The 20021-nt window shown below is 40.5% G+C and overlaps 2 protein-coding genes across 5 annotated transcripts in view; one reads left to right on the forward strand and one right to left on the reverse strand.

Moving 5' to 3' along the window:
* Window positions 1-17331, forward strand: part of LOC107274080 — a 31212-nt gene extending 13881 nt beyond the window's left edge. For all 4 annotated transcript variants that reach the window (XM_015752831.2, XM_015752832.2, XM_015752833.2 and 1 more), the window contains 8 exons: window positions 5221-5513; window positions 7353-7707; window positions 7798-8144; window positions 8268-8640; window positions 8731-8983; window positions 9057-9242; window positions 9334-9471; window positions 12781-17331. In XM_015752831.2, the coding sequence (XP_015608317.1) occupies window positions 5221-5513; window positions 7353-7707; window positions 7798-8144; window positions 8268-8640; window positions 8731-8983; window positions 9057-9242; window positions 9334-9471; window positions 12781-13014 (2179 nt within the window). In that variant the 3' untranslated portion in view covers window positions 13015-17331. The remainder of the gene's footprint in view (window positions 1-5220; window positions 5514-7352; window positions 7708-7797; window positions 8145-8267; window positions 8641-8730; window positions 8984-9056; window positions 9243-9333; window positions 9472-12780) is intronic.
* LOC107274084 (LHFPL tetraspan subfamily member 2 protein) lies at window positions 17200-19683 on the reverse strand. Its single transcript, XM_015752842.2, has 4 exons — window positions 19077-19683; window positions 18722-18994; window positions 18345-18458; window positions 17200-18257 (listed from the first exon to the last, which is right to left on the reverse strand). Exons 1-4 carry the CDS (start codon window positions 19204-19206, stop codon window positions 18115-18117), a joined length of 660 nt encoding a protein of 219 aa, XP_015608328.1. The 5' UTR covers window positions 19207-19683; the 3' UTR covers window positions 17200-18114.
* Between the last annotated feature and the right edge of the window lie 338 nt (window positions 19684-20021).

The raw sequence follows: 20021 nt of genomic DNA on the forward strand, positions 1-20021 counted from the left end.
GGATCGATCTCGATGGACTCGTTTCTTTTAATGGATCTGAGATATGACTTTTTTCGTGAGTGACTTTTTGTTTGTTCGATCGAAGAACCTTTTTTTTTTGTTAATCGATGCCAATTTCTTTGCTAATTATTGTTTCTTTGCGCAGGGCGTAGGTATACCTCAGTATTGAGGTATTTAAACCATGGCGCCGTTGGACGACTCTCTATTTTAAGAGGCTGCTCCTCGATTCACACTGTCCATTTCGTAACGCGAAACCTGGCACAACGACTCTAGTAGAATTGATGTATCTGCAAGTGGATGCTGTGCAAATTTTTTCATCTTGCACGCTAATCAGAAAATTCAGACCGGGTCTACGTCTGTTCACGTTGGACATTAATATTTATTCTATGCATAGTTTGATACTCCTTCAGCAGAGTACGTATAGGCTGGTCTGAAGTCTAGTGCCAATCGATCGCTCGACCTTCCTAAGCTGTGAAAACGGTATCCGGCCGGTTTCACGGACTGATTCCTACCGCATTGTCCATATCTCGTGAGAGAATCGCCAGGCAGTTTCTTCATCGACTGACGCACCGTACCGCTTGGAAAAAGTCCATTGATAATTCTGGGTCTGTGATAAATGCTGGAATCACTTGATTCGCTAGTTTTATATGCAGCGTTTCTATCAGTTTTCTAAAATTTGTTTGATGGAATTTAAGAAATATGAAAATGCGCCTTGATGGTTAACAACACTCTACACTCGTTTGACCCTAGGGCTTTGTACGGGTACAGGATGTTTCAGACGCGAAGGACCTTTCCGTAGGATTTAGTCAGCAGGATTTAAATATGCAAATTCTTCAAGTCACCTTTACACGGCTCGTCGCTCGCGCGTCGGATTGCAAACTATTGGGTCGTAGATGATTATTTACATGAAAATGTTAATTGGAGAATTTATTATGAAATCATGTATTCTTTTTCTTCGTATCTATGTTACGCTGTTCCGTAAGGGTATACTTTTGGTTGTCAGTGTACATCTAGCGTACAATCGTTATGGGCACTTCTACGATGCACGTGTAAGTCTCTAGCTGTCTCTGTTGTCTCTCGACTGTAATAAATTGCACGTGATTAATATTCCAGCAAGATTGATGCCGTCGCCTGCGATCTATCGCAGAAGATTGTGCGCTCGCCTTAATTGTTTGGGCGAAAGGTGGGAACGTACAAGGCGCTTAGTCTCAGCGTGGGCGTTAAGGCTAACGCGAAGTGGCCAGAAAGTACATTCGGTAGCAACATCGTCCGTACTGCATTTGAATTCGTAGCGTTTTCTGCATTCTCAGACGGCCTCGACTTATTCCCTGCCAGTCATGCGACGGAGCTCTGATTATATTTACTTCTCGGCATCCCCATGAGCATTCTCAGCTACATTCTTATACTTAATGAAAATTTATCCAATTCACGTTAACTCGATTCCGTCGTTCTTGCTATTCCGCAGCGAGGCTATTTCCGCGGGAGATAAGTCAAGAGAGAGAGAGAAATAAGAGTCTAAACGCATAGAGTGAAAAATATGGAGGACATTCCACGGACAGAAGATACCGGGGAAACACTCTCCGGCTATTATTCTATTTCGGGTATACCCAAGTGCATACGGAATAGGTTCGTTTGGCTGCCGTTAACGTAATTGAAACTGACAGAATCTTGGTGCCAGATAGCAGGAGCAAAGGGAGCGTTCTATGGGGGGTTCTTGGTTCGTTTAGCCTTAACACCCATGGCCATGTCAGCGAGTGCTCGCAGCGCCCCTGACGAGCCCCTTTGGAAACGAAAAATTAAGTGAAAAGCGTCGAGCGACACGTGCCAGGACAATCATTCCATAGGCGTTAGCTTTGGCTGTGCGTTTTAATGAAATTGAAAATATAACCTCAAAAAGAAGGTACGCTTTAACAACTGTCAGTTTCGCAAGGGACAACGCGGATTTTATAACTTGATCCGTGTCTCTCAGTCAACTACCCACAATGCACCACGCGGTTGGACTGTGCTTTCTTAATTTGACAATTCCACGTGTGCAAGAACGTGACGTAAGAATCGTATCGCCCTTTTCCTTCCTCGTAATAACTTCGATGTCCTACTAGTTGGCTACCGGCACAATATCTTCGTCAAAGGAGCATTCCGACTGTAGGACCGAAGTGAACCCATAAAAATGGGCGCATCTTAACGGCCCGTAAAAAGCACCGCGAGTGTTAACCTCTGTCAAAGCGGTTAAGTGAGGTTTTTGCGCTCGCACGAACGTGAAATCAAAACCAAAGTACGTATCTGTCACATCAGAGTCATTCTTAGTGGGAAGAGCGTCCTATAGGCGCATACTATCGTCTTTGGAAGTACCGTCGGATAGTCGGTCCCAGCACCATGGTTTTTTGAGTGTTCTTAAAATATCCACTGTGAACTCCGATGAGGACAAGGGGAAAGGGACTGGAGGAGGGACGGAATGAGAAATACATACGTTGCACACAGTCTAACAGTCACTCGTATATACATTGAATTTCGGTGGGAGAGTCAAGAGATGAGATGGGAATGCTCTCAAATGCCATGCCACCAGTCTTCGGCAACCAGTCATCCCAGCAACGTGCACCATTCGCTACGGGGAATTCGTTGACTGATAATAAAAAGCCAACCGAGAGAATCCGTCCTAGGATCGAAACGGGGATTCCCCCGATTATATCGTTCAGCACTATTTCATTTTACCATTGATTCGCGAGAATCGAACGGTGCGCATGCGCACCAACCTTGTTTCGTTAACCAGTTCGAACCACGACGAGACGCGGACGATCCGCGGTACTGCGAGGGAAACGTTCGCGAGGATATTTTAAATTTTTATCACGTGGATCGAACGCACGAATCGATCGATATTCTAAAGTATTTCAATTTATAATGTGAAATGGCACATTTTTCGTGTAAACAAACGTATTTGAAGTTTATCCAAATACTGTGTATCGGTCGGTAGTATATTGAATATTGGTGTGAAATCATCCTTGAGTACTCATTAAATAATTTCTCGCTAATTAATCGTCACGTGAATAACCGCCTTGAGGCCGTTGACGCGATTCACGAGTCTCAAAACGTAAAGTTTGCTTAAAATGACTCATGGTGTCTAGAGAAAATATTTCGACCAAGCCATTTTTGACTTTTCATATATCCGCTTGGCTATCGACTATACACACTTGCGCCAATCAGTTATATGCAATGAGTCATAATAGCCCAAATTTTCGCGTGGAATGAGTTCTCACGAGCAACGATTATTTTGAGGTCTATTAATATAGAAAACAAACGTTTACCTACGACAAAGGACGATTTTTCGCGATGCTGCCAGTCATATGTAAAAATAGTCACTTCTATCTGCTTTTATAATATTCACGTGCTTTGCCCGCGTACAACCACGCAAGACACTCTCGGTCAGCCTCCCCTATCCCCTCTTCGATCGATATATCGATCCGATGCTACGGCAGTCGTCGCGGTACACGCGAGTCGTACGGAATTCAAAGTGACGCGCGCTTTCGTCGAGCGCGCGCTGTGTCCTATGAGGATGCCCCTTAAAATTGAGAGTGGAACGTACACGGTCAATGCGGCAGGCAAAAAGAATGTCTCGAGATTCCTACTCTGGAAACATTGGCGACGAAGGTATGTCAACAGACTCTTTTAAGGGTATCCACATTTATTTTTATGTTTTGATTGGAATTGCGTATACTCGTACACTAACGATTTTACCTCGTTCACGCGGATTCTGCACTTAATGCTTATTTCTGTTATGACGATCTACATGTCGATCGAGAACGATTCTTTAATTATATACAGCCATTATCCGAGCGCAAGGCAACGCGTGCGTAGGACTGTCATTACGGTTATGTCAGATTTTCATTGTTACACTATAACCCCTTGTCTCTTGGCACTCTGCTCCTCACCCGATATATATAAACAGCACGAGCTACAGTACAGGCGTAAATTGTATCTGTAGATATTAGCGTCGTATATTCGAGACGCAGTGAACGTTAATATTCAACAGAATTGTCGTAGTGTCGCCGAGTCACGTGACCGTTTCCCATAATGCATCTAGTTCAGTAAACTGCCGCGTGGCGCTCCAATGCATTCGTATGTTCAGTACTCTCGAGAGACGATAGTGTAATATTTTCCACTCGAGAAGTGTATATGAGATAACGAATTAATGTCCGCGTTTGAATTTCGAGAGATGCATTGAAAACTCCTAAGATTTTTCTACGTACAAAAATTGGAACGTGCACTCGTAGCTTTGTTTACTGTTAACGTACACGTCACTCATTCAATCTTTCAAGCTGCACGTGGCACCCATGTATATTTGACCTGCTGTGTCTCTTTTGCACCCTTCGCTTAATGTTATGCACTGGTCTTGTTGCGGCTGTATCCGTAGTATCCAACTTGAATGTATCCACACGCGAAGGATGTAACGACAAAGACTTTTCGTTGCCTTGTATTAATCTGTAATTAATAGTGTGAAGTGTGTAAGCATCAGGCCTGTTAATTGCATTGCGCAATAGTGCTAAGTCCTTTGTGTATTTATTGTATCCGTGCACTTTTAAATGTACCATACACGTAAATTCAGCACGTACCATTGAAATCAATGCTATTCTTGTTATCGTTGAAACGAATTCAATTTTTACTCGTTGATTCGCGAGTCAGTCACTATTATTATTACGGTCATTACCCGTTACGTGTACACGTAACGCTGAGTTACCTTTTCAGTGGCAATTATCGCAATGTAAATTGCATAACTAAATTTTTTTTAAATCAGTCTTTAAGGATATATCAAAATTTGAGTTACGAGATATACCTTATTATTTATAAAAAAAAATTTGTATACAAATAATTAAAATCATCGAGTGAAATTTTTCGTATTAACACGAATATCCGATGCACCTAAATCGTATATTCTCAGCTCGTCCAAACCGATCGGCAAAGACTATACCTGGACATCGGTAACCTGTAATGTCTTTCGCAACGGTGCTTTCACCACGAATCGATCGAGGATAGATCGATCGATCAGGATCTATAGTAGGAATGATCGTATTGGACGAGTCATTCGTCCCAGGACTGGTGCATGAGTTGAGTTGTGCTTATATCTTTATATATACCCATATTGTATATGGGTATATATAGTATATCAGACGATGCCAGTCCGTGTATAATATACAATGAAGGTGGGAACAATTCCAATGAAACTGGCAGTGTGCACGAGGATCGCGGGAACGAGGATCGCCGTAGTGGAAACGGCGTTCGCAGCGAGGTGGCGGGTCTGGAGGATAACGGAAATTCCGCGGTAGCGGTGGTCCCTGGCGGTGGCAGCACGAACCACAGGACTACGTTACGTCTGAGGCCACTCTCGTTGGCCGTGCAACCCCTGAATTATCATCGGTTGGATCCCGATCCAAGTACAACAACGAAACATCCCAACATGACCAGCCAGGAGAGCATCGGCAGTTGCAGCCTGGACGTCGACCGATCCGCATCCGACCGATCAGGTTGGGCCCAGTATTTGGGTGACGGAGGAGTGGATAATCCTACGGAATATTGGACTGTTTGCTATCGGCGATATTTGGTTTTTTTTTCAAATTTTTTTTCATACACTCAATTCTTTTCAACTCGAACGCAACCTAACGACAGACGGTTATTTCGTGACAGTTGACTTACCTTGACGCCTACTGTATGAATATTGGTCACGTGGGCGGAAGCCGACTGTATTTTAGTTCGACATTGAAGAATAACGCGTGGTTACGCCACTGACCCATTTACTTCAATTCCACGTCGCTGCAAGTCGTTGACGTTCAAACGTACATTGATCGCCGAAGGCAAACTGATCCCCGTGTTAATACCCATTGGGTCTGTGTAGCGATATCGTGAGTTTGACGGTTTATGAAAATTATTCTCCGACTTGGCGACAGTTGGACTTATTGCTACTGCGACGCCATCGTCACGTGGCGACGCGCTGGGAATTGAATTCGAGGACGAAACTGTTTAAAATGTAGTTTTAACTGTTGCGTACCAGACGAGTGTCGTAGCGTTAAGTTAGGTTAGGACAATGCTATTGGTTGTCAGACTTATATTCACGTTAATGGCTGTTGCTTCATCGAAGTCCAGTTGGGTTTGTTCGTCGTGCAAAGCCGGCAGCTTCATTGCATATTCATTTTGTATCATCAAGACTGGGTCTTACGAGTCACAAGTCCGTTGCCCCTGTAGGTGCAGGATTTGACGATTAGGAATTGCGTAATGGAAATACGTTGGACATAAGAAAAAAGAAGGAGAAAAAAGTATGGATACGTTCACTAGACAAAGTCCATTTCATTCAAAAATTAATTCTGCCTTCTGTCAGTTGTCGTGGGGAAAAAAAAAAATTGTAAACCAGTAATTGATGTTCTTTCAAGAACAGTCTCGTTATCCTTACCTCTCGCATAGAGAGAGTTCAAAGACACGATGATCATGGTCCATCACTTTTGAAATTTTTACGTTCAAGGTTGCTCGAATGGAAATCCACCTTTAGACCTAGTCCATGCTGTTGCTCTTGTTACTTTGGAATTGGTCAGGGTGTATGTTTTTATTTATTTTTATTTTACTCCTCTGTGAAAATGCCTTTCGAAATTAGCCCGCGTACACCGAGATTAGGTAGCTAGAGTTTTTTTTCACGATCTTCGTGCCAAGAAGAGCCTCGGCTTTGGTCTCTTTTGCGCGAGCAGCTAGTCGAGACGTGGTTCCAGTCTATTATTGTGTCGTTGCATGGCACAGGCGCGAGTCGAAAATCTAAAGAGTCGCTGCGAGTGAATTGCAGCGAATCGACGTGTGGATAGAGCCAGGTGGGACTCTGTTAGGGAGTAAGAAAACGGATGGGTGTATAGGGGTGCATGTTGTTGTTGAAAATTCCTGATCATCAGTTTTATGGGTTTCACGAGAGTTGAATATCTGAAATAGTGGGTTAATGGGTTTAAGATTCTGATGGGAAGTCAATAGACGGAAGCAGCGAGTGCTGATAAGAGTTGATAACGAGAAAGTTGGGGATCTAGCTCGGCGGGGGGAAGTTTGTGAAAGTTTGTTTGCCAAGAGGGGAATTGTGTATTGTCAGTCGGTTATCCGTATGGGGAGGTCTTGTGGTCGTGGTTGAAATCTTACACGGGTCCAGAATTCCTCGAATGGACATCCGGACTCCGGAAGGATTCTGGTCGCTTCGACGGTGGTTAATACGTAAACCGGTTCGCAAAGCCCACATAGACGGTTTAACGTGGAGTTTACGGGTTTGTAACTCGCGGGAATTGCCACGGAGTCTCCCGGTGACGCATCAGAGGCGCCATGCTCTTTTCTTTATTTTACAGAGACCACAGTAGGCTCCGTATCCGAGAAGACTCTGCACAGCCTGAACCTCTCGTGCAACGGTGAGCCCACACCGTCCCCGGAAGTCATACCTAACGGCAGCAGTGAGACGATACCAGAGAAGCAGCAACGCCTGGCAGACAGCGAGAATCTAAACGTTAGCAATGGCCATGAGGACAGTCCTGAGCTTGATCAGCTGACAGCCAAGAAACCGAGTTACTTGGGTCTGGCTTGTAGCATCAGCGGATACTCTGGTATCACCAGGTACGACAGCAAGCTGCGCGAGGGATTCAGATCCAGAGACAGTAGTCCTGGGACCAGATTGATCACCAGGGATACGAGTCCTGCTGGTTTCAGGTGAGCTTTTTTTTCGTTTGAAAATAACTTGGAACGAAGATTGTGGGTTGATGATGATTTTTGACTTTTTGCTTTTTTTTGTCTTATCAGGTCCAGCGAGAACCTTAACCTACCGGCGCATCCGTATCCGCCCAAGAGCCAATCAATCTCGCCTCTCGCCATGGACCGTCAGAATGGCTTCTCGAACGGTGTCAAGGAGGAGTGCAAGATTGAGAGCTTTGTTGAGAACCGAAGTTCCATGAACGTCTGTCAGGGTTATTCGGAGGTTGATAAGGGTGTGGCGTTACATAGTACCTTCCCGGATATCAGTCCCATAAGGGGAAGTTCACCCATTAGGAGAAGTCCTGGAATGATACAGGTGGTTACTTATAATCAGCATAGCAAATCATTCTCATCGAGTTTCTCCGGCTCATCGCCAAAGTCCACTGCCGTTAATGGTAAGCATTGAGGTCTGGTCTACTAAGTGAGTCAGCCTACGTTCTGATATATATGTTTGCTCTTGACGATTTACTTAAACCTGTTTTTACTTTATTTTGATTATTTACTTTTCTCCTTGGCAGTATCGAACGTCTCGTTCAGCGAGACCAGTGTCACGAATGGTTCGTCGATAGAGATTGAGAATCAAACGATAAACTCATCCTCGAGTAGCGAGAAATCTTTCATTCAGCAACGAGTGGAACGGCTCTATGGACCAGGAGCACTGGCTCAGGGTTTCTTCTTTAAACGTTCCAATCAGCTCAATAGCAGCAATAACAGCTTCAATAAGTCTAGCAACAACAACGATTCTACTACGGATAATGCCAATACCGAAGAATCCCTTAAGAATTTGCCGGTGCTAAGACATCTGCGACCCGAGTTCCGGGCGCAACTTCCTGTTGTCAGTCCTAGAAAACCTACGGATGGTTCGGAGCAGATAATAAAGCCATTGCAAAGGTATGTTTGTTGTGACTTTGTCTTTGGAACGTTTTTATTTTTATTGTAAGACACTTCTTATGAGATTTTTAATACGTTTTGATTCGATAGGGTAACAACGTCCTCTAGAAAAGTAGAACAGAAAGGAAAGACATTGGGTGGATCAGACGTGAGCAGCAAAGTATTGGAAAATGAATCTCTGAAGCTGAGTGCTAGTGTCACGAGTATTCCGGATCAGCAACCCGCAGCGCCGGAAGTGGTCTTGCCAGTTCTAGAACCTAGCGCGAGTTCGACTAGCATAGCAAAACAAGCTCAGGAAGCGGAAACGGCTGAAGAAGAGAAGGACGGCCATTACTTTATAAAAGTACGTGGAATTTGATTTACCGGTAATTAGTTCGGCATTAGTAATCTATGTCGTACAATTTTCGTTATTATAGTTACTCAAAGCGGAAACGGAAAGACTTATCTTGTTAGCTGTGTCGGCGGAGGCTGAATTGGCCAGTGGCGATCCTACTACGCTTCCGGAAGAGGCGGCAGGCAAGCTTCGCTCAGCCGCTGGCAAAGCCAGGCTACTTGCTTCTCAAAAGATGCAGCAATTTGAAGGCCTCTGTCAAAAGAATATTGTAAGTATTTTTCAAACCTACAGTATTCATACTTTTTTGAATTTATTTACTGTCTGGTTTTTTTACTTATTTTTTTTTTGTTCAATTCCAGAATCAAGTTCCAGGCGAAGAATTTCCAACGACTAACGAAGACTTGGCCGGATTCTGGGACATGGTGATGCTGCAGGTGGTCCAGGTCAACGAACTGTTCGAGCAAATCGAAAAGCTACGGAAATCACAGTGGCAGGAGGTATGTGCAGAATCAATTAATGACGCGAGACGTCATCTTCCGAAGTCTCGAAGTCTGCGAAAAAAATCCCATCACAGTCCCAAGTATCCCATCGAAAATTATACCTTTCAAGATAGCCAAGCCGAAGTCCTCAAATTCCCAAAATCGAATGAAGCGGGCGTACACTTGTCTGAAAATTCAAATCACCAAGAATGCATAAACTCCACTAAAAACACTGATTCCGTTTCTCCCAAAGCTGAGAATATCATAAAGGATCGACGGAAAATCATTGAAAAAACTAATCGACACTCCATACCGATTGCCAGTTCCGATATTTTGACATTTCAAAAATCGAAAGAAGGTAACGAGCGCAGATTATATAGAACGAAAAGTAAAACCTCAAAATTTCATGAAAAATCAATAAATAGAAACACAATCGTGGACTCTAAATCGGATATTTTACAAAGTAGAAACGTACCCGCAGTTATCGATTCTCTGGAATCAACATTACAACATAGCAAAATACAATCAACACTCAAATTTCTAAGTACTAATCCGGATACGCACTTTGATAATTTGGTAAATGATCATATCGTGGCCGAGCGCTGTGTACCATTGACGAATGGGTATATGAATTTGTCAAAGAAAACTATTTTTAACGAGAATTGGCCTCATCGAGAAGAACCTCAACGAATATTTTCTGGAAACAAATTGAAAGTGAGATCACGAAGTCCGCAAGTGAGTTCTGAAAAGGATGTCGAATGTAAAAAATTGGCAAATCGACCAAGAACTGCAAGTCCTCGGTATACAAAAGAATATAATAAATCGGAAAAGCATCAACATACTTCTCATAGTACAGTCAGATCGCGTTCCATAAGTTCGTGCTTGAAAACACATCGAAAATCAGCTCACAACGTTACTTTCTCTGATGACGTAAAATCCAGTCGAACCGAATCTACGATTACAATGAAGAACATTACAGAATCAGAACTTGCTACGAATAATAAAACTTCAGTAATTTTAAAAAGGACAAAATCCACATTTCATTTACAAGAATTTGATTATCACAATGAAAGCAATGTAGATAGAAATATAGCAAAATCAAAAGTATCGAAGGAAATTGTGGAGCTTGAAAATAAAAATTTGAAATCGTACAATGTCAAAAGGAAGAGTAATAACATGTTTATGGGAGACACTTCAAAAAATTCATTTTTGAAAACTTCTATTGTCTCAGAAGGACACATCGCATATTCTGGATCTGTTTCTAACAGAAATATAGTAAAACCTGAAATAAAGGTATCGACAGGTGGTTTGAAGAATACAATGAATCTTTGCAAATTGAACAGAGGTTGTATCGAAAAGTCTAAAATTGTACATAGGACAGTACGAAGAAACATTCCTAAGGAGTGTAATTTCAAAAGGATAATAACTAATATATTTAATCAGAATTATCAGTGTAAGCAGAACAAGCGATTTATCATAAATTCAAAGAACGACAGTAGTAATAAGTTAAACAAAGTCAGCAATGAGACAAGGAAGAAAATGAAAAATATTTGCAGACCGGTTACAGCAGAACAAAAAAATGTTGAATCGACATCAAATATTTGTCACAAAGTTCCTGCGGCTTTGCACAATGCAATTTTTCAAAATGAAACAGAAAGAGCATTTGGTAATGTTAAACGTTATTATCAAGATTCAAAATACAGTGACTCCTCATCAGCAAGACTTTCCATGGTTACAGATGTTTGGTCAAACTTGGATTCATCTTGGACCAGTCAATTTTGCAGTTCAAATTCCAGTCTATCAGGCACAGGACTCCAAAGAAAATTACCAGTAAAAGATTTTCGAAAGTTGGACAAAGTTTTGGAACCAAGTTCATCGATTCAATCACAAGACAACTCGAAGTGTTTTGTTTCTGTGTCGCGAAAATCTTTCACAACTCACGGCGACTCGTCGCAGAATATCACAAGATGCGAACCAGTGTCGTCTACTGTCGTAGCAAGTAAATTGGATAGAATGAAGAAGTACGACAAGAAGCGTAAAGAAGATCTGAGAAGAAGAGTCAAAAATTGTTCAAGAAAATTCATTCGAAATAATTCAAGGTCTGAAAGTGCTCGTGGCGACTTGACGTTACGTCGTACGTTGAGCAGAAATTTGTACGATTTAAATACATATGCAAATTTACCCAGAACGAAGAATCAGTCGACAGAGATGAAGAGGTACGATTTCGCCAAAAAGGATTACGACTTTGCTGTAGAATATTTCTTGGCACCACCTACCTACGGAGATGCCAGTTATACGCGGACTAAATCAAAGAGCGAAATTTTTAGTATATCTGACGTGCAAAAATTATCGGACAAGGGAAAGGAATTGCAGCAATTAGTCTCAAGCGTAATGAGTTGTTTAGACTCTGATGTCATTTCACAGATTTCAAGTGCGAGTAAGAGTACGCGTGAACAAAGACAAGAGGATGGAAAAAATGACATGGAATTTTATACAAAGTTAAAAAATAATATTAATCTGCAACTACGCTTGAGATCACCAACTACGATTTCATTGATAAATCTTAATTTACCAACGCGAACAAGTTTTCAGTCATTACACGCAGACTCGTCGTTCTTGCTCAAATTTCCCAGACAAAATTCCGAACTTCGAATTCAAAAGGTTTCAAATTCAATGGAACTAGCTAGAAAGATTGAGGGGTTCCAAACGCATGATAAATATTTACCTGTTAGAAGGAAGCAACCGGAATTGAAGGTTCACCATCTGGGTAATGGAGAATCTGCCGATTTTGACTTCGATAACATTGAAGTCAAATTGGTCCCTTCGATAACAGAGGAGACAATTTTCATAAAGATAAGGCACGCCTGCACTTTTCTAAAGAGCAACAGAATCCTTTGTCGCTTGTCACTGTACTTATACGTCTATGGTATTCTCAGTCTTATATTAATGCTCCTAAAAATGAGTCCCTGCAAATATTGTTTTTTTGATACCAGACTCTTTCAAAATTTACGCTGATTAATTATTAATAACTGTACACGTCCAATAATCACTACCATTCTGAATGTCATCCATGATCCTGTGTAAAAATAAAAAAAAAATCTCTTCCCAATGGTCAAAGCTTTCATTTCACTGTTTCCTTGAAAATAAAATTTGTCATAAAAGCAAGTTCCTAGTATCGTTTGAAATAACGAAGAGTCATTCAAGAAACAGGATAACCAGTATTCAAATAAGTACAAAACCATTTCCTTACGAATAATCAATCCGTAGTAGCCCAACCTAAAATTAAGAAAAATTGTAATACGATACTCAAAACAGACATTCTTTCAGGTGATTCCAGACAAGAAGGCAATTACCTCAGCACCACAAAATGGCAACGCAACGAAGCGTCGAGTCGCCGTCTCCCACAAAGTAAAGCCAACGGCGAACAGCGAAGCCAATCGGAAAGCACGAGAAGCCCGCGAACAGGCGCGACGGCAAATGATCGAGGAACGAAGAAGAGCGATGAGAACGAGCGCGCAGAAGGCAGAAGATTCCGTGGAGATATTCGCACCGGAAACGTAACGTCGAGCGACATTATCATCAGGCCGAAGAACCTTCGCTTGTAAATGAGCCTTAACGCACGCTCGTAATTCGCTTAGAAGTATGTGCAGTCTCAGGGTAGAGCTTAACGATTAAGGGAGAGTGGAAACGTCGTAAGAAACGGAAGTAATGACTAATTTATTTGAGAGAAGCCACCCCCCCCCCTTGCGCCCCTCCCGGGAAAAGAATTCCCTATACTTTGACTTCCAGAAAGGAATGAAAAAGAAAAGAAAAATTCTTGAAAACAAAAAATATTTTCTAACGATCGTCCAACTCGTTTTGCTGCAGTCACTGGTTTTCTGTAGCTCGCGAAAGTTCGGGATTTAAATTTGCGACAGTTACGTAACTAGATGCTCCTTTATTATTGGCGATGCTGCCGCGTCGAGACTGTCCCGGGAAACGATCGTTCTCGAGAGCGGGTAATTCGAATTATACTAATCGATCATCCATTTATCTGGGAAGAATTTATCGTTTACTTTATTTTTCTCTCAACTCTCATCGGATCACTGATCAATGGCAGGTAATAGGATATTGGCACGCATATGTGGAAATCGTATATTTTCCTTTACCCGCCACTTCCGCCACGATAGTAAGATTCGACTTTAACGAATGGTACTGATAGCTCTTCTTCTTCTTCTGTGATTTAATCTAAGGGAACATTTTAATGAGAAATTCGTGATGGAGAGGCGCTCGCGTCTTTTGCACTTCGATCATGTCATTGATCCTTGATCAAACAGATCCATGAGTAAATGAGACATTGCACTACTACCCTCATTCTTCGCAAGATCAATTAGTGCGCTCCGATTTTCGAAAAAAAAAATCTTAATACGTTTAAACAGCCTGCGTCTGTGACTCTTATTTGCGACTGAACTATTTATTGCGAACGCACCTTTTTTTTATCTCACCTGTATTACGTGTTAGCGAGACTTGACAATTTAATACAAAGAAAACGCGACGAGAAGCTGAGCGTTAATTTGTCTATATAAAAATTGTTATTTATCGCAAATCTATGCGTATAACTATACTTGTTGATATTCCGAGCAAATACGAAAGGCTATAGAATGAGGAAATAAAATTATTAAGCGTCAAGCAGAAATTAAAAAGAATCAAAATATTACGTTCGTTCTCGTCGCGTATTTGCTCAGTGGCGTTTGTTACGAATGTCTTTTTTAAATATTTTTTTTTTTTCTTAGCCAAGTAATTGTGTTCCTCGTGCGCGCCCATACGAGATAATGAATTAAGAGATAAGAAATTTTTTATAACCAATCACAAGATCGTCTATCGATATGTGTAGCTTTTTATTGAATTGTTTTTTACATCGCGAGCCTGATGATTGAAGTAGCTTATATTTATATACATATACATATATATATATTCGCGCGCGTAATTAATTATGTAAAAAATATTTAAAAAACGAAGTCGGAGGAAAGACACTTTTAATGATTGCGAACAAAATCTTTTTTTACATTAAAACAAGTCACCGCCAATTGTCTCGTTAGCACGCTCTAAGCTTTTACGATGAAAACAAAAAGAACGACAACAGGTAACACAATAGCGTTAACAATGAACCAGTGATATCTTTTGCGTAATCAGACGCGTGAGTTCGCCTGTGTATATATATACAAATTCTTAATCATTTTCGAGTCCAAGATCGGCCATATTTTTATCGATTCGTCCCGTTAAATTCATAAGCACGTGCTCCTTCTAGTGTTTTTTCTTCTCCTTGTTCTTCTACTTGTATAGAAATCGACGAATGAACGAAACTGGCGAACGCTTACAATTTAACGATAAAAGCAAAAAAAGATTCCTATTATTATTATTATTATTATTATATATTATATTATATTATTACTATATTATATATATATATAAATATTATAATCCACACATCTTATTCGCGCGACACGTGAAAAGCATCCCGAGCACTTTTGAATCACAGTCGATTGTATTTACTATTTTACATTTCATCAGGCTGATTCATGATTCGAATTCACGTACGTGCTTTTCTTTTTTATCATATTTTGGAAATGCGTATTTCACGTGTCGCGCGATGCGTTATGTAGTCCCTAATATGGAAGTAATCACGGCTGAAACCTTGTTTTCTTTTTTTTTTTAAGCAATAACCGCGTTACTTGAAAACGCATTGAACTAACGCTAAGATCTAAGCGTATCTGACGTATTTAAAATCGTATTAGGAGAGAATCAAGCGAGAGAAAAGTATGAAAGAACGAACGAAATTAAAGACGTGTATTGATAACGATTAACGATAACCATAATGGTTGTAACGATAGCCTTATGCTTCTTCCACGTGGTTAAAGAATCGTCCTGAATTTTAATCGTTTGCAAAATTCCTGACGATTTCACGAGGCTACAGTGCGAACCGATCATTTTGAAAATTCGACTGATACGACATTCCTACGAGAATCACCCTTCTTTTTTTTTTCTTATCTCCGCTCTCTTGGTCGCACATTTTAAATAGTCCATAGTTTTAAATAGTCTCGTCTGTCGATCGTTTCTCTGTATGTTTTATCGTTTTTTCTTTTTCTGCTTCTCGTACCTACTTTATCTTGTCCGTCGTCTCGATGGTCATCACCTTGATGGTCACGTGTCTTTTTTTCTTCATTCGTTCACCGACATCGTTCTTTTATAATTTCTCACTTTTATTCGTCTTTTCTTTTTCTATTTATAATCATCACGCGATACGAGCTACCAGCTCTCAATGCGAGCCGTGACCATTAGACGATGATAATGACGTTATAATAATCGAAGAACTTACGCCAAATGACACATGCCTAATCAATACTCAATCATGTTAATTTTACACATAATTTTATACATCCTTTTTTTGGGGAAGGTCAAAATCTCTCAATTTTTTTTTTTTTTTTTTTTTTTTCGTTAAATTTATTCGTAACCGGCGATTACGAGCGTTGCGAAATCGCTTAGAATCTCGTCGACGTGTTGATGATGATCGCGTGCGACAGAGTCAAGGAAACCGAAGGAATGTAACGCATTGGTTGCGAGGATAGGATGTTATTATTATTATTACTATTATTATTGTCGTAATTTACTTACTTTTTTTTGTACAATAATTCGTTTTCAATGACTCGATTATGTCTGGAAGTAGGATTTCTTTAGGAATTCATGATAGTCATCGACGAATTCCTCATTAGTGCCTTTCTTATTTATACATATGTGTCCGTTCGAAAATCCACTTGACTGTTATCTCGCTGGTGGTACCGATTTGATGACAAATGTCAACTTTTTTTATAATGATTGTACATAATTCCTTTGCGATTTCGCGAGGCGCTAAATGTGGATGAGTCGCGGCTCGTCGAGCATTGTATCTTTTCTTTTACCCAAATCAAATAAAGGCAAATAAGACAAAGCAGAAACGATGTTGATTAAGAAAAATGAAAAGAGAAAAAGAAACAAGCGAAAGCCAAAAGAATGAAGAAATTTTAGTATAACGGTGGGATAGAAGTCATTCGCAAATGTATCTTTATGGTTATGTTTCCGGTGTGTAATTACTTACTTAGATTGGCGATATTTTTTGAATTGTACATACGGAGTGATAGTGTGAGTGAAAAAAAAATATTGCAGCGAAAGTTAGAATATGATTAGAATGCTGAGAGGTATGAGTGGTATGAGCGAAGAATTGACTTTTTTTTTTTTTCATTACGTAAGTGGCGAACATATCGATTGTATACACATTCGCACGAATCGTCTGACTTTATTTAAACTGTCGCGCATAGAGTGACTGTCCTGAGTTTCAGTGTAGTAATTTATATTCAGCCATCCCACTGTTCTTCCTTTTCTTTTATTATTTTGTAACGACTGGCGAGCTGGAAAGTCGTGATTTTCTTTTAGAAATATTTGCGCGCGAGCACGTGACGTTGTTGCTGATTTTTTAAAACTTTGATAACGATAAGACGGATTTCTTTTTGGTTTCTTTACTCACGCGTCTCGGTCAAGGTGCTATGCTGATTTTGATCTTGTGATTACGTGATTGTCGATCAATCGGAGACATGGGGACGCCATTTTAATGCCAGTTCAAAATTCAACGCTCACAAAATATCTCTTGTTGGAATTGTTTATATGAAATTTACGAAAAAGAAAATCGCAAGTTGCAGAAGCGCGAGATAACGTCAAGCGTGGGATAATGCGTTATTGAAGGTGTACAGAAATTTTTATTTATAAATTACAAACGAACGAACCTTACGTTAAAATGGCCCCGAAGATCCTTTCCCTTGTAAGCTAGACGATAAGATACATTTGTAATACATTTTTTGATTGGCGTGACATATCTGACAATTTTAATCACGCTTTAAAATACCCAAGTCCATTTCTTTAAAATATTTTCCTCAGAACATCCAAAATCCTGCTCGAGTGTGGAGACTTGAAACTAAGTAACGGCAAATCGACTATTATTCTTTTTTAGCAAGTATTATTTATTCGCCACATGAACAATCATTGGTCGTACGTTACAGTAAATCATTTCACGCATAAATATCTTTATATAACAACAATTATAACACGCACTTTCGTACACAGTAATGACACCGAATAAGGGCAAGCCTTAAGATATACACTGTGCTGCTTTTACGAACACGAGTATCTCTTGAAATACATAGTGAAATGAGGGGAAAAAATGATTACGTCCACTAGTTTACAGGACGTCACCTTTACTTAGAAAAATAGAAACCAGTTTGCAATATCTATCAACTGATACTTTTAACGTCATCTAAATATCTATTTCAATTAGACGACGACTTTTTTTTACTTGACTCAATTCGACTGCTGAACTCAATTGGTCACGACATATGATTCCAGTCGGTAAACTCAGTCGGTACAGTTGGTAAAGTTAATTTGATGTCTTGTTACCGACACGACGGTAAAACAGATTGATATACAGTGTATATGTAAATTAAATTCACATTGATCAATAATATTTTCAATGACTAAAACAACATCCAAATGTCTCTTCGTAATTTCAGTATTTGGTCTCAGCTCTATGTCTCATCCCATCAGACACCTCTTCATTCATTAATAATCTTCTCCCTTACAGTCCTCTGAATGATTTCCTCACGCAAGGCAAATTAAGGTCTTCCCTTCGTTCATCTTATCTTGGACCTTATCACTGGCTGTGGATTTCTCAGCCTGCCCACTCAGCACCGCGCACACGAAAGTCAACAGCACCCCAATCACAGCACTGTAGAAGGCCCAACCTAAAAATCCAAAATGATTAATCGACAATATCATCACGGTTGACACGCGCGATCAAACTGTCACGAGCGAGGTTAAATTCATCATACCAAGACTGCAATCAGCGAGATAAAATGCATCTGATTCGACTCCACACATTCTCCGTACTCTCTCTGCACCCCATCCAGCGGCATATAAGATTATTCCAAGCAGATAAATGATACCTGAATGAAGTAAAAAAAAAATATCAAGCTAACTAAGGCAAAATGAATAAAGTATCCACAGTGAATATCAACGACATCGTTATATCATTCCCAATGGTAACTCTAGACTTCATTGATATCCAAATAAGGAATGAGCATTCAATTTCTCATCCCTTAGACGCAACATCCTCCGTATTATTACGACGGCGAGGTACGAGGTAAATCGATATAATAATACTGATAAGAGATTTGACTAAGCAGCCGTCCTATGCAAGAATCCTTACCGGCAATAGCCTGTGCTACTCCAGCCAGATTGAAGATACTCTTTCGACCGATGCTCTGCACGCAACACCCAAGCAGCGCGGCCATAACTGTAACTGTCATAATGGCCAGTCCCAACGACAGGAAGAAGAGAGTTGCTTTCCAGCATTCGGGAAATACTTTGGAGTCTGTCGCCAGGCCATCCGCGTTGAAGTTTGCACAGTGTGTCCTGCCGTAGAGTCTTGTGCATCGATTAAATATTCCCACCGTAGGCGAGTAGAGTACCGTGCCATTTTCTGAGGACAAGTACGAGAATAAGGTTAGTAATGACAGTTGACGCATCGATGCATGGATAGAATGGTTAATAATTCGACTTACTGGTATGTTTTGTTGTCGGTGGTCCTATCAGCCATCTCGGCGTGATAAGGGCTGATAAAACAGCCGTTAATGCCGCCAAAGACAACAATGTCCATAATAGGCTACGACCGGTGACTATCACATAGCACATTCTGCCGGAGCTTCGTAACTCAGTCTTAGGCCATTCTTTGTGCAGTGAAATACGTTACCTAAAGCAGAAAATATATATTCGTTTAGAGAGAGAGAAGAGACAAAGTTCCGTAGAATGAAACGTGAGGACGCTGCACAATAGGTAATTGTGCAGATACTGTTTCGAGGTTATGTGAGACGGAATGGATTTTTGTTCTTCTTTGAATTCAACCGACAACCCTATTACAAAATTACAGTGAAATTAATGTGTGAATGAATGGGCTGTCTGTGGTGACTTGATTAATTGGTATTTTATATTCAGTGCTATCAGTCGGCTTCTTAACCAACAGGAATCGCCGACTTCGTGAATAACTCTCCTTGTCATGTGAGTTTACACGAAATTATCATTTTCTCTGAATTTAATTTTTTTTTATTTCCTTGAAATAAGAATTATGGTAGGATCCATGCTAGGCTTTGAGTGAATTATCATTCGGTAATTTCTTTATTGATATTGTCGTGTCGACTTTTATCATTGTGAATACAGTCAGCTCAAGTATCGAACTCGAGAACCATTCTAGTTATCCTAGTGAACTATGCACTTGAACTTAAGGTTGAAGACTGTTTTAGCTTCGTGCAAGAATAATTCCCTTCACAAGCAATTCGAAGAAGGAATTGTGAGTTTTGTGTTTCCACGAAGGACCGGCCATTAAAAGTAAAGTCGTAAACCGTCGAACGATCCAGTCTGAATACAGGGGCTCTTGTATTTTTTTCCCTTTTATTTTCGTATCAATTTCATAGAAATCACAGGGTGCCCCACTGGATCAGAATGTAAATACA

The sequence above is a fragment of the Cephus cinctus genome, unplaced genomic scaffold (assembly GCF_000341935.2).
Source record: "Cephus cinctus unplaced genomic scaffold, Ccin1 Ccin1_scaffold2234, whole genome shotgun sequence".
NCBI lineage: Eukaryota > Metazoa > Arthropoda > Insecta > Hymenoptera > Cephidae > Cephus > Cephus cinctus.

What these genes read in the sequence shown, in the direction of transcription:
- LOC107274084 (XM_015752842.2), bottom strand. Translation starts at nt 19,206, where the DNA reads ATGTGCTATGTGATAGTCACCGGTCGTAGCCTATTATGGACATTGTTG. An exon ending in ACCGACAACAAAACATACCA is followed by an intron (nt 18,995 to 19,076) that starts GTAAGTCGAATT and finishes ACTTGTCCTCAG; the next exon opens with AAAATGGCACGGTACTCTAC. An exon ending in TCTCGCTGATTGCAGTCTTG is followed by an intron (nt 18,258 to 18,344) that starts GTATGATGAATT and finishes TTGGATTTTTAG; the next exon opens with GTTGGGCCTTCTACAGTGCT.